We start from the raw sequence: 14945 nt of genomic DNA on the forward strand, positions 1-14945 counted from the left end.
TCTGACTTAGTTAATCATGAGGCTGCCAACAAGGTTGCAAGGTGGCTTGACTGGAGATTACTTCCACACTCACTCACGTGGTTGTTGGCAGGCTTCATGACCTCACTGACTATGGGCTGAAGACATCAGTTCTTTGCCACATGGACTTCCCCTGGGCCTACTCACAACATAGCAATTTGCCTCTTTCAGAGTAAAGGCAGAGAGAACAAGTGAGAAAATGAGTAAGAGAGCAAAGAGTAAGCAAGAGGGAGAGGATCAGAGGAAGGAAGGAACACAAGAAGGAAGTCTTTTTGCAACTTAATCAGTAGACCATGTCTACTGATGATAATTCCCAAAATTTCCAGCACAGAGCCTCGCAAAGAACTAATGTTGAACTAGGTTTGAATTCTTAACTCAGAAAGTCTAGATGCTAAACATTACACTGCAATTTACAGCTGTGCAATGGGCCCACTCCTTATCATGTACATATCTATTATTAGACATAGCCTGTAGAAGTGACTTGTTTGTTATCTGCTCTTCTTAGTTCTGATAAAAAGAAGTTCCCAGGTATTATTCATTTTTGTGCCCTTTACACGATCCACAGTGGTTAGCTTATAAAAGGGACACTAAATATTTAAGGCTCTTGGATGCAGTAAAAAGATATCAGGGGAACAGCAGATGGCATAATGGTTATGTCGCTGGACTTCCATGTAGTCAACTGCACTTCGAGTCCCGGATCCGATGGCTTAAAACTCACACTGGGCATGTGTGAGTGCCCAAAACCCTAAGAGGAGAATGGAGAAGGGACTGCAGCAAGGCCATCACCCTTTGGGGGTGATTTCTCACTTTCTGTCTTTTTCTGTCTCTCTGGCGAGCACATATACCCTAAAGCAAAAATATCTCTCTCGAAAACAAAAAAAAAAAAAAAAAAAGGCAAAAACAACAAAAACTCTCTCAAAAAAAAAAAAAAAGAAGGATAAAAAAAGATATCAGGCTTTAGATTCTGACATAAATGAAACTTAATGTTGTACCCTTGAGTAAATTCCTAATCACCGAATCTCAATATTTTCAAATGAGAAGGGACAAACCCTTACCCTTCATGAGTGATATCTGAATATTAATAAACCTATGTCATTGACCTATCTCAGCCTTGAGTATAGTATCCGGCAAGAGTTCCCACGGGGCACCACCACTTACTGGCCACGTGATCTTGGACCAGCTCCTTAACCTTTTGAACCACAGTTCCTTAGCCACAACTGGCAATAATACCTCCATGAAAGAGTGGTTGTGATCTGGAAACTAAGTAGTTGATAGTTTCATTGAAGAGAGTGCTTGTCTCTTGGGCCAGCAGGCAGCCTAAAGATTAAGGTGCTAGATCCCACATGACCGATTTCATGGTATGAGTCTTAAATCCAGAAGCTTGAAAAACACAGAGTGCATGTGTGCATGTGTGCCTGCGGAGTCCCAAATCCCCACAGGAAAATGGAGAAGGGATTATGGCGTGGCCTTCCCCCTGGAGGGTAGGAAAGTGATTTCTCCCTTTCCCTCTGTCTCTTTCCTGGCAAGTTCACATGCCCTATGGCAATAATCTTTAAAAACAAAAAGGGGGGGGGAGTACTTATCTCAATAATGTATACTGGCTTTTGAATGTAAACAATCATCTTGAGTGAATATTCACACTTCCTAGAACCTTCTAAAGGAATACAAGTGTTCAGCGGATCTTATTACTGCCTCAACAAATCTAAGTTTGGGAACCTTCCAACCACTTCCTTGATTCCATGACTGTATCAACAACCTACCAGTTATCTGTGTTTGCAACCAGGAGCCACCAAGGCAACTTGACAGGTACTCCAGAAGACTCCAGCACCAGGGATAGCTCTTAAACCACACTGAGAGGCTTTTTAGTTGACAGGGTCACCACCCGGCCAGAGGAGAGCGTCTGTCACGTGTTTAGCTGGGAAAAAAAAAAAAAAGAAAAAGGTCGGTTGCCTGGGTAACCTATGTCGCCGCGTAGCCTCGCGTGCCGGCAGGCCCAGCGCCCACAGCGCAATGCGCAGGCGCCTTGTGGGAGCCAATGGGCGCGGCCGGAAAGTTGGCGGCGCCCGGCCCCGCCCCTTTTCTGACGTGAGGGCGGTTAGGGGAGGCTCGGCGGCCTGGCGGTCGGTTACGTAGGTTACCACACAATCGCTCCCTCCGGGCGGCGCGCGCGCGCTCCTCAGGCCCGGGCAACCCGGAGGCTAGGGCCGCGATGGTGTGGGTCGGGAGCCCGAGGTGGAGCTGACCCGGGGCCGGAGGGGCTGAGAAGAACCTGCCCGAGTCGCGGTCAAGCAGGACGCCCTTCCCCCCGGTTGGGATTTGGGGTTCCTGCCCGCCGGTGTCCAGCCGTCAGGGTCACGCTACTCGCTGGAAGCCCTGAACTCTGTGCCCCCCAAGCCCCGGGCCCCCTGCGGGAATGTTCAAAAATGAGTATCAGGTAACCCGAAACGCTTCTTCAGCTTGTCTGTAGCTTTCTCCTCTTGGGTGAGGGAGCTCGTGATCCGAATGAGAATAAGCCTCCCCCCCCCAAAATACGGTCTTTTTCGGGGTGAGAAGAAATTAATGGCTAAGAGTTCTTTTCCCGAAAAGAAAAAAGCAATTAAGATTTAGGCGAATGATTTGGCTTTTACTCACTCTTCTTAGTGCTTCTCAGATGATGCGTAGTTTCTAATTCTGATTAAAATGCGGCTCTTAAACCCCACCCAGACCTCCTGAATCAGAACTTTGAGGGCGCGAGGCCCAGAAATCTCGAGTTTAACAAGCCCCTAGTATGCTCACTAGTGATGCACGCTGGTTTCACCCGAGGACAAAAATAAGCCCTTTAACTTTGTACTATTTTCTTTGTCCAAAATTGGGGGTCAGTGGATCTCAAATACTGCGGTGGATCAGAATCACTTGGAGTGCTCATAAAAATGCAGATTTCCTGACCCTCACAGCAGATCTAGTGAATTAGAATCTCCAGTAGATGGGGTCAGTTTATTCAACTTTTTAAACAACTTCCCCCGTGTTACTGATGGAGGAGATTCGAGAATCACACCTGGAGAAACCTTGCGTCTAGGTCTTCCTCAGTCTCCTTGAATATCCCAGAGTCTCCATGCATGGTGGTCTTCCATGGGCTTCTCCCTACTGCCCTTCCTTGGCCCTAGTTCCATGTTCCCTCTTTCCACCTCTGCTTGAGGTTACACACTGTTAAGAGTCATCCATCCTCCTGCTGTTCTGATAAACTTTCTACTCTTCTTTAATAATCCTTATTAGTTTCTGCCTCTTCTCCCTTTTCACCAACCACCGCCTACCTCCTTGTAAGGGTCCTTCGAGTATCCCACAGTTCTCTTCTAAGCTGTTTGATACTATTAAATAAATTAGAACAATTGTAAAAGTTTGCCTTACTTCATATAGGTAAAATATATTGTTAAAGAAAAAAAGGATGTGCCCTCTACAGGAAACTTGAAAAACATGAGAAAGCAAAAAGAAGCAGGGGAGAAAAATGTTTCATCTCACCGAGGATTTTTTTTTTTTAAATCTGTCTGCAATTTCAAATTCATGGTGAAATACGACCTGACCTCAAAAACTGTAATTCTATCCCATATTCAGTTCCCAGGTTAAACTGTCTACAGAATACAGAGGAAAAAAATAAGTCTCCTAGTGATTTTTATATTAAAATTCAGTAGCAAAGCTGTCTTGAGAAAAATGTAAAGGTGGAAGTTATTTACAAACCTAGATTTGCTCTTGTGCTACTTACAACTCAAACAGGGTTGCTTAATTACCAATTTTCCATTTTTGCTGTAAATGCTTCCTCGGAGATAATCAACTTGTTTAGTTTCTCCTCATTTTTTTATAAGTACAGCTTATGGACATTCAATAATAGCTTTAGTGTTTTTACTTAAGTGTGTCCCTTTGTGTAATCTGCAAACTAAGTCCAATTGCAGCTTGTAGTCAGTGAAACTAGAGGTAGAGCCTGGAGAAGGGACTTTATTTCTGTAACCAGTTAAAGAGAGACAGGAAGCACACAGAGTCAAACTCTCAAAAAGTGCAACACAGTCTCAGTATTTATAGATCTGGGATACAAACATGTGCAAATCATTCCTCACAATCAATCAAAGTCAATTGCTTTGCTGTGAACAATTATCTTGATTCTCGTTTTTCTTTAAATGCCCATTCTTGGTTTCTCATCTGACAGATCTCAAACAGATCTCCCTATGATTTAGCACTTGGTCAATTTGTTCTCGTTAGAGGCCTTTGTTAACTTCAAAATGGCTGCAGGCCTGCTAAACCTTAAGCTGGTCAGCTTTATGTTGTCCGATTTGCGATGAACTGGTAGCCTGTCTATAGAGATAACTTCTATTTTTCCTGTATATATTTTATAGGTCTCCAAATAAAAGTTATTAAATATATTTTAAAAAATCTTGTAAGAATGCTTAAAATAAGAATCTCCCCAAATCCCTCCTAAGCCTTTTTTATTGAAAAATACTAACCTATTAGCCTTCTTTGGAATGATCTCTGATGGCACTCTTGAGCCTTTACCCTGTGTCACCTATTGTGCTTGATTTATATTTACTACTATTGATACTGTGTATCAATAATTCAACAACCCATTTTACAGATGGAGAATCAAGAAGTTAAGTAATTCCAAGGTATGTTGTGCTGGAGCCTCAGTCATTCTGACTGGAATGCTTGTATTCAGAGATAATTTATTGTCCTGGTTCTAGAATTGAGTTCAAAGCCTTCAATCTGGGTTGCACAAAATACTTTGTAAGCACGATCTGTGTCAGGTAATGGGCCTCCTACTGAGAGATTGTGAGGTTTGTGTGGCACTATTTATTTAATATTTGTCATGCTTTAAAAATAAATTCCTTAAACCATTAATCCAAGGTGACCCAAATCAGAATGTTTATAGCTTAGATACAATCAAGGTAAAAAGTAGAAGTAATGACAGGGATAATATTTCTTCCCAGATCTTCTTAAACTGACAGATGTCTGGAACCCTGGTTATATACTGCGTGGTGGATAGTATTTCCTCCATGGCCTTTCACTTTCATTGAAATACTTTCTTTTTATTTTTCTAGGGAGGTGCATTTGTTGAAATCTTTAGTGCTCAAGGAAAAAATCCTGGAGCAAAATGGAAGATCCTTGGCAGTCCATCTGTGATTTGGAAAGTAAGTTGTTAAATGTTAGAGCTACAGAAATCCCAGAAAGAAATGTGTGTGAAGGTTATAGGGGAAAAAAGGGGGTGGGGGGAAGGCTTGTTCATGTTTCAGAAGGGTTCCTGTTTTTTCACTCTAACACCCTTTGAAGATATTGTAGGCTGCAGCCCTCCTAAACACCACTCCAGCTGTGTAAGACTTTGGCAGATGGCTCAAGACCTTTTTCTGTCCTCCAAGTCTTTATATGTATTTTAGGTGATGTCAGTACCTGTGAGGAAAATTTTTTCAACCCCTGAGCTTTCTTGATGTTTTCCTTTTTAGTCACCTCTTCTACTCTGGTTTAGCATTCATTCCCACTGTCACACTGTGGACTTTACCACTGCAAACTGGAGGACCTCTGAAATTACCAAGGGAAACATAGATGTCCCTCTCTGACCCCAATCTTTGACTCTTAAGGTCACTGCTCAGTTACTCACTATGGTTGTTCTTCAATCTAATTGGGACCTATAGGCCATCAACCATTCTCCTTTCCCAGTGTTCAATTATTTAGTGTGTCTTCTCCATCTTCACTTTTTTTTTTCCTCTCTAGCCCAGAATCCATCATTTGAATGCTTTTCAGTCGAGACCCTGAACGCTTTTGCTTGTGTCCTTTCATCATGCCTGCCTGGCAGACACCAACCCTTTCTAAGTCCCTGATCCTTTCCTTGCTTGCATTTAGACTCCTCAGAATCTTTGAAAATATGTGCAGTCTTTTTGATTGATAGTATAGGGGGACTTCATAAAGTTCCTAGAAAGATAGAATTACAGTACAAGTTCTTTTTTTTTTTTTTTTTTTGGTGCAAAAAAGAAAAACTGTAATCCATGGTTAGTTTATTCATAATATACCTTCTCCTGGAACTTTTTGAAGAGCTCATGTATAACAAGTTTTTTTGTTTGTTTGTTTGTTTTTTAATAATTTCTAGGTTTGTTTTGTTTTCTGCTTCTACCTAAGCTTTTTAGGTAACCTTAATGATAACATTTCAATTCATACGTGAGTAAATTGTATGTAGAATTTTATAGTTACAGCAGAGTTGTAAAATAACACAGTGATCATTTCTATGTGGAGCAATAACCTGAAACCAAGGAATTTCCAGATTGGATAAAAATACATGGTCTCTTGTGCCATAACAGGAAATGACATTCAGTTCAGTGCTGTTAGAAATGCATAGATTAGGGGCCAATAGATGGTTAAGGCTCTGGACTCCCCCTTGGCTTACCATGGTTTGAGTCCTGGACCTGGCAGCTTGCTTTCTTGGTTCCCTTTCTCTCTCTGTCTCTTGTCTCTCTCTGGTCAAAGTAAAAATAATAATGAATACAAATTAAATAATTCTTAAAAAAAAAAAAAAACCTGTTGGGGCTACCTGTGTCTGTCCGTCTCTTTCATGAATGAAATAAATGAATAATTAGGAAAAAAAGAAATACATAGATTAAAGGAGAGGATTGGTCACTAACCTCAGGAAATGTTAAACTAATAACTTGGGAGTCCCTCAACATGGAGAACTAATTATCATTTGGAAGAAGGATGTCTTGACATAAAGGGATTTGCCGTGTGGCTTATATGTACATATTCTCAGCAAATTTCAGGGCAAGCATATCTTCAAGGTCTGAGCTTACTTTTTAAGTCATGTGACTATAGGCCTTTTTTCTTCTGTGGATTTGTAGCTCCAATTGTATGTAGATGCCAAATAAAATATGCTTATTACCACTGTTTTTATTTTGTTTTATAGGAGTTTGATAAAGAAGTTAAAAGTTTTGTGTTTGTTCTGGAAGGCAGCAGCCAAACAAACAAAATTCAGTTACCAAAGGAGAATAAGCAAATCCGTAAGTGAGATTTTTAATAATGAAGCTTAACATCGGATACTTAAGGTTGCACTTTTATGTCTCATAAACAGGCATTATTAGTATGACTTGTACTGGTGTTTGCTGATAAAGTGATTGTTTATTTAAAGTTCAGTTTGTACTCCCATGAGAGAGACATAGAAACAGTACCCTGTCAGGGTCCTAAAGCCATGATGCACTCCCAGTCTCAGCAAGTATGAACCACAGGTACATCCAGTGCTCCCAGGGAGACCCCTGGAATTGGCACCAGGAAACTTCTCATGTGAATCCAACTGGGTTACCAAGGTACCAGTACTGTCTGGTACTGTGCTAGGCCTTTTATATGCAAGTATATATATATATACACACACATATACATGCATACATACATACATTCTGGCTCACTGGCTATTAGAAATAATCTAGATATATTTTTAAGATTTTATTTTTTTAATTTTTTTTGCCTTAGGATGTGTGCACACTTTGGAGAGAGATGGAGACAGAGAAAAGGAAAGTTAGAGGATGGTCACTGTATCATCCCCTCTCCTCCAGTCCTCTCCCAGGATTCTGGGTATGCATGCACATGTGCCCAGTGTGATTTTCAAGCCATCATGCCTAGGACTCAAGCCATAGTCAACCATGTGGGAGTTCAGTGCCTTAACCACTGTAAATGCTGGTCCAAGTATTTTTAAGATTTAAGAAGAGAATTTAGTAGCCATAAATTATAATAATACAGCATTTATTAAGCACTGACTGTGTGCTGGGGACTTTGTAGGCCTTTTATATTAACTCTTAATCTTCATGATAATTCCATAGATGAACAAATTAAGGTTGGTTCCTCATTGAGTGGTGGGGTATTATAGTTAAGGCTAAGCTTTAAAATACTCAGTTTATAAATTACAGGAAACCGAGAAAATTATCAAAAATACTATATAAAAAAATATATCTATTCAACGACTGCAGTAGGATATGTAGCCCCAGCTAGGTGCTACTTTATAGGATGCGTAAAGTTAGATTTTTGCTCATGGAAATGTGTGTGTAACCTGTGTTTGCTAGTAGGGTATTTGGATTGATTAGGGTCTTTGGTGATTCAATAAAATGTGGGGGGAAAACGGTATAGAAAGCAAACATAGATACCAGAGACAGTGTGGGAGGAGAGCGGGAGGTGGCAGAGGGTAAGAGATAGGGAACCAAGGATGGGGGGAAAAAGGCAAAATATACAGAAAACAAGAAATGGAAGATCATTTGCTGATAATAACATGTTTGTTGATGTGCTTGATTGAGACAATATACAGTATACTCTGGATGGAAAATCTCATTTTGTATGCTGTAATGATGTACAGTGAATGAACGCAAATAAATAAATTGAAAAAATAGGTAACAATAATCAAAAAATATACTATATAAGACATTATTTGGTGACATATCAATTCATATACCTTCAGGAGTATTAATGGCTGATAAGTAAAGGTATGAATATCTAATTTAACAAAAACTCAAAGAGTAGATTTCAGTTCTTACCTCAAAAATTAGGATCAGCTCTTTAAAACCAAAGGAACCCTGAGAAAGCATCTAAATGTACCATCAAAAGCCCAGTTACTGGCAGATATGAATTTAAAATTCAGGGCTCTGTCACTAGATTAGGCTTTGGGTAAGTAGATGTGATTTAAGAAATAAAGCATATTAAAATGATTAGGGGCTGGCAGGTGTTGTGGTGATTAAGGTGCTAGACTCCTACGTAGCTGACCATAGTTCAAATCCCAGACCAAGTGGCTTGCTTTTTTACTCCCCACCCCCCTATCTACCTCCCTGTCAAATTTAAAATAATGATAATAAATGAAATTAAATACTTTAAAAAAATTAATAATATTTTCTGTCTACTGTGTCCTTTGTTTTAAATACAGATTTTAGGTGGTTTTTGTGACTATAAGTAGACAGTTCTTTTTTTATCAGTCATCATTAACTTATTCATTTACTTAGAACATCTGTTGAATACCTACTATGAACCACGCTCTATGGAAAAATTTTACATTTAGAAATATTAATCGAAAGTCTAATTCTCTATAACTGCTGATCATGGTTGATTTTCTGGTTTTAATTCAATTTTCTAAACTTACGTAGTGTTTCAAGTTACTATGTACATACTTTAGATATCTAAGACATAGATTAAATCATAGACATCACAGATGGAAGATGACTTATTTTAAAGTGGCTTGCCAATGTTTATTTATAAATTAAAATAAGAACTAGCAGCTCAAAAAAAGTCATTGTTAAAAGAATTTTTATTAGTTTTTTACTCATTTAAAATCATGGTTTCCTTGACCTGGGTCAGTGGTTTAGTGGTTAAGGCTCCTGGATCCTGCATAGCTGATGATGAATCCTGAACCCTGGCCCTGGCAGCTTAAAAAACATACTGGGCACTTGTGTGTGGGCTCCAGATCCCAAAAGTGGGAAGAGATGGAGAATTGTGACATGGCCATTTTCCATTGAGGGCACTTTCTCCTCTTCTTGTCTCTCTGTCTTTGGGGAAGACTATCAAAAAATATTTATTATGTATAAAATCATGGTTTTCTCATTTGTATGTGTGCATGTTTAATAGAACTTTTACTTTTCATTTCCACATAAATTTATACTAATAAGTAGATGAATTAAGATGAGCCAGTGAAACATATCAGAAACTGTACTTTATTATTTTTACAAGAGATGCAGTCCATTTTTTTAAGGATATTGACTCTGTGATTTGATTTGCAGAAACATGACTATTCTAAGCTGAATTTAATTTTTGTTGTTTTTTTTTTCCTCATTGTTAGACTTAGAAAGCCCAGGTGTGATAGCACTTAATGCTCCCAGCACCTATACACATGATCAGATTATTCATAAAATCAGTCACTTCTAGTAACCTTTCCTGTATTGCTCTGAGAAAGATTCCTTCTCTATCCAAGGCTAAACTATTAAATACAAGCTCCCCTTTCCTACGCTTACCTAAAATTTTTTCTTTTTTTAAGATACAACCCAAGTTTAATGTGCTATAATTGCTTTTTCAAATAGAAAGATGATTGGTTTTAATTGGAAGAAGCAGAAGAATCTCTTAATGTATTTCTTGTACAATGCCTTGTAATTAAACATAATTCTGGCTTTACTGTAGCATGTGCAGCACTGTAACAAATTAAATCAGTTATATAGTCTGCCCTATGCTAATGCCTTTCAGATTAATTATTTGGAATTTTTTGATAACAGAAATTTATACTTATTTTTTGTGCATAAAGTGACCGGTGTAAGGTTTGTACAGTTAAATTTAAATTAAATGGCACGACTTGAATAGAGAATTGATTTTCAATTTACATTTCTAAATTAAGTTCAATTACCATTATGTATTTCTATTTTAAGAGTAAACTTCCACTTTATTTATGCAAACTTGACATTAGGCATCCCGTATGTGTTTCTGATTATATTAAGTTCTTAGGAAGAAAGTTTAGTAATGAAACTTAGTGTGTTTAACTTTTCATTTTAAATACTAATATTTCTGAATTAGCTTATATTTCAGGATTTCCAAATACCAAACTTTTATTTTATTTTATTTTTACTCAGCATCTGTCAAATAAAAATATGATATTGATTATGAGATTATGTACTTCTCCAGGGCTAGTATCTTGAATCATCCTCTTTATACCCCAACTTAATGTCTTATACATAGTTGGTTTCAGTAAGTTTGTTAAATTTGCCTCATTGAGAAATTGTGATGGTTGGCAGGTGGCGCAATGGTTAGGGCTTTGGACTCCCACATGGCTGACTGCGGCATGAGTCCCAGACCTCCGGGCTTGAAAATCACACTTGCTGTGTATGTATGCATGCTCAAAATCCCAAGAGGAGAGTGGAGGAGAAGGAATTGCAGCATGGTCGTCTTCCCCAGGGGGTGATTTCTCACTTTTTCTCTCACTGTCAGTCTCTGGCAAGCATGTGCACCTATGGCTAAAACCTTTAAAAAAAAAATAAAGAAAACAAACTGTGACAATTTGGGTTATAATTTCTGATTGTAACCACCATGCCTTGATAAGAAGACTTGAGCAAAGTATTCACTCATTAAATAAATCTGTGCTGCTCTTCACTCTGAGACATATTATATATAGTTGCCCACGTGAGAAGCAGTTCTGTGACACAAAGTATCTGTCATTTGGAGGGTCTTCTTTGGGACTTTCTGTTTGAGGCTCATGTTCTAAACCATTATTTTATCTGTTTGTGATGACTATGTCAGATGGTCTGTCTCTGAGGATCAGCTTCCCTGAAGCATTGTGTTGATCTAAGTTGCAGCTGCTCTGGAGCATGAACTCATCTTTATGAGGTTTCCCCCAGACTTCCTCAGGATACCTCCACTTCAAAGTTGTTTTTAAATCATTTAATACACACAAAGACTTAAATTTGATATATACATATACATATATATATGTGTGTGTGTGTGTAATATATACACACACACACACATATATATATGTGTGTATATATATATATATATATTCAATCTCATTGCGACTTCCTCTGTTCTAAACCAGTCTTCATCACTGTACTGAGTGTGTGCTTGTCAAAGTTACTAGTCACTTTCTATATTCCTGAATCCAATGACCAGTCTTCATCCCTCATCTTTCTTCACATTATCAGCAACATTTGGGAAAGTTGACATCTCCTTGATACACTTTCTTCACTCATCTTCCAGGATGGTTGTACTGTCTCACTGGTTGTCTTTCTTGGTTGCCTTTGGCTTCCTCTTCTCCCAAATTCAGCTTAATGTACCAGTACCCTTGGGCACAATCCTTGGCTCTCTCTGCACAATTGCTCCCTTGGTTATTGGCTTTGGGGTTATGGATTTAAATAACATCACTATGTTACTCTAGCTTACAGTTCTGCTCACACTTGTCAAACTCCAGCGCCTGCTTATTTGACATTACTACTTGAACACCTTAAAGACAATATATTACAAACTCAAACTCTTGGTCTTTACTCAAATTCATCTTCCTGCAGGCTGCCCCATTTTAGTTGTTAGGAACGTACCTTCTTAATTTTTCAGACCAAAAACTCCTGGTCTTGATTTTTATTTCTCTTCATTAAATTCATCCAGAAGATCTTCATGATGCTTTTTAAAATAGAGTCTCACTGCTTCTGGATACTGCCATTGCTACTACTCTGGTCAAGCCACCATTATCTTATGCTTGGATTTTTGCAGTAGTCGTCTATTTGGCGTCCCTACAGTCTATTGTCAAATTAGTGTTAAATTGAGGACCAGCAGTTGGAGAAATGTCTATATTGCTCGGCTCCCATATAGTCGACCACAGTTCGAGTCCCGAACCTGGTGGCTTAAACTCACACCGGGCGTGTGTGCATGCATGCCTAGGATCTTGAGAGGAGAAGGGAGGAGAAGGGATTGTGGCGTGGCCATCGGCCCTGGAGGGAGGGGGGCGGGGGGAGAGTTCTCACTTTCTGTCTCTCTGTCTCTCTCTGTCTTTCTGGCGAGCCCACACGCCCTGTAGCAAAAACCTCTACAAAAAAAAAAAGAAAAAAAAAGTCAGTGTTAAATTGTAAGTAATATGTAAATCATGCTATTCCTCTGAAAACACTCCATTTCTCTCAGAGTAAAAACCAAAAATCTGTACAACTCTTCAGTATTTGGTGCCCTCTAGACTTTCTGACTTTATATCTTTTTCCCTGTTTTTGTTTGCTCTGCTGCAACCATGCAGATCTCACTGCTGTTTTGAAACATAGCCCAGTTTCCTATATCCTTAGCATCTGTGCATAAGCTATACCCTCTACCTAGAACTTTCTCTCTCCAAACAGCTGCATGGCTTATCTTCTCACCTTACTAAAATGTTACCACAGTGTGGCCCACCTGACCTATATGTAAGTTACAAGTACTTTTTCTTTTTTTTCTTTCGAGATAAGGTCTTGCCATGTGGTGATCCTCTTGCTTCTTCCTCTCCAGTTGCAGAGACCATAGGCTTATACCACCACATTCAGTTAGCTCTTTTTTAGGCAGGATTTCACTATGTTGCCTGGGCCAGCCTTAAGCTCATGATTCTCCTGCTTCAACCTCCCAAGTTGCCGGGATTTCAAGCACATGCCACCATACCCAGCCCTTAGGTTGGGCCACTAATTGAACCTGGCCTTCCCATGTGGTCACACTCCATAGACTGTAATGAAAGTGTCTTAACAGTGTCATGACTACAACTGGTTCCCTACTCTTGCTCCTTTTTACACAGCTCTGTTTTCCCATCGTACTTGGTTAACATCTGTGCAATTGTGTTTTCCTCACCATCACCAGGAAGAAAGCTTGGTCAACTCAGAAAATTTAGCATTTGATTTACCTAGAACAGTATCTGGCTCTTCGTAGATATTCAGTAATTTTTTTGTTGTTGTTGAGTAGCTGAACGTATTGGTTCTAGGATGTTCTGTATCCTTCACATGGCTTTCAAGGTCCCACATGAATGGGTTCCTGGATAATTTTCCAGACTTTTCTCTTGCCTTTCCTCTTGTTTCTTCCACCAACCTATTAAACCCCTTAAAGTTTATCCAATCTACTCTGTCCTTTTCTCTCACAGGATGGCGTATTCCCTCTGCCTGTAATATTTGTTCTGCTCCCCATTCCCATCCCCCTTACCCAGGTAATTCCTTCTTATTCTTCCTAGCTGACTTTTAATGCTATTTTTTCAAGAAAACCTTTTATTAATCATCCTCTTTTCTCCAAGGACTGAGGATTAAATGCTTTCATGGCACCCTGACTGACTTATTCATGGAACGAAGATGTAAATTGAAAGAAGGCAGAGACCTTGTCTGTCCCATTTACTGTAATAATGTTAGCATTGATTCTTGCATATAGTAGGTGCCCAGTAAATCTTTGTTGAATGATAGAGCTGACTTAATTCATATAAGTAATCCTGTAAAGTAAACTCTAAATTGTTAAGCCTGTTCTACAGATTAAGAGCAAAAGGCTCAGACAGTTTTTCTAACTGGCGTAGGGAACACTCCACTGTGAGGGTATACCTGGTTCCTGTTTTGTGAGCTGAAGTGGGAATGGTGTTCTTTGTACCAGAGCTGTGATAGGAGCCATAGAATAACTTCGGTCATAACTTACCAGGGCACTTGTACAAGATGACTATGCTGCGATCTCAGCCCCACGCTGAACAATGTAACACTTATGAAATATATACGAGATGGATAGTCTTATCATTTGCTCTAATAAAACAACTGTAAAACCACTATTTAAAACCATATATTTTACCAGTTAAGTGTATTTTGAAATAGTCAAAAGAGAAAAGGACCTGACCCCTTAAGAGGTAGTTTGTCTCAGTCAATACATTATAAAACTGCAGAAATGTGCATATTTCAGTAATGAGACTAGATTTTCATGGATTTTATGTGCTTGATGGACACTTTTCTAATAAACACTAGTTCCACATTCAGCATTACTAGAGTGATTTTAAAATATAATGTGGACCTGAAGAGTCAGTTTAAATTTACTAGGCCACTAGAAACAATAGTGCTACAGAGTTTACTTAGCATTTCTGACACACAGGATCAGTCTGTGTCAAATGTTATTAAAGTCCTTTTTTCTTTGTCAGATCATCACCATATGGTATCGTCATACTTCTTTTAATCTTAGAAGTGAAGCCTTTCAGAAACTAGGGCTTCTGTATGTGGAAAAAGTTGAATTACAAAGCTTTCTTTTTTTGAGGAAGGGATCTTTGATATCTAAAAATGCTCATACAAAAATGTCCTATATGTGTAGCTCTTTGTGTTTGAGGAGAGCAGTGCTGATTCAGTGAGATTAGTGACATAAATTAGGGACCTTTTCTAGAAACTGATTTCTTTTATCCTTATGGGTTCTCGGCTTTATTTACAGAGACCGTTGTGCAGTGGAAAACTACTATAGGGCCAATGAGACCCAGA

General features: G+C 39.0%; 1 protein-coding gene across 4 annotated transcripts in view; it reads left to right on the forward strand.

Moving 5' to 3' along the window:
* Positions 1-2157: 2157 nt before the first annotated feature.
* The window catches only part of CFAP20DC (CFAP20 domain containing), a 276467-nt gene continuing 263679 nt past the window's right edge, over positions 2158-14945 (forward strand). For 3 of the 4 annotated variants that reach the window (XM_006169141.3, XM_006169139.3, XM_006169140.3), the window contains exons 1-3: positions 2158-2452; positions 5079-5168; positions 6923-7016. In XM_006169141.3, coding sequence (XP_006169203.1) covers positions 2432-2452; positions 5079-5168; positions 6923-7016 — 205 coding nt within the window. In that variant the 5' untranslated portion in view covers positions 2158-2431. The remainder of the gene's footprint in view (positions 2453-5078; positions 5169-6922; positions 7017-14945) is intronic. The other variant, XM_006169143.3, reaches the window with a different exon arrangement.

The sequence above is a fragment of the Tupaia chinensis genome, unplaced genomic scaffold (assembly GCF_000334495.1).
Source record: "Tupaia chinensis unplaced genomic scaffold, TupChi_1.0 Scaffold146828_1, whole genome shotgun sequence".
In the NCBI taxonomy this organism is placed as follows: domain Eukaryota; kingdom Metazoa; phylum Chordata; class Mammalia; order Scandentia; family Tupaiidae; genus Tupaia; species Tupaia belangeri.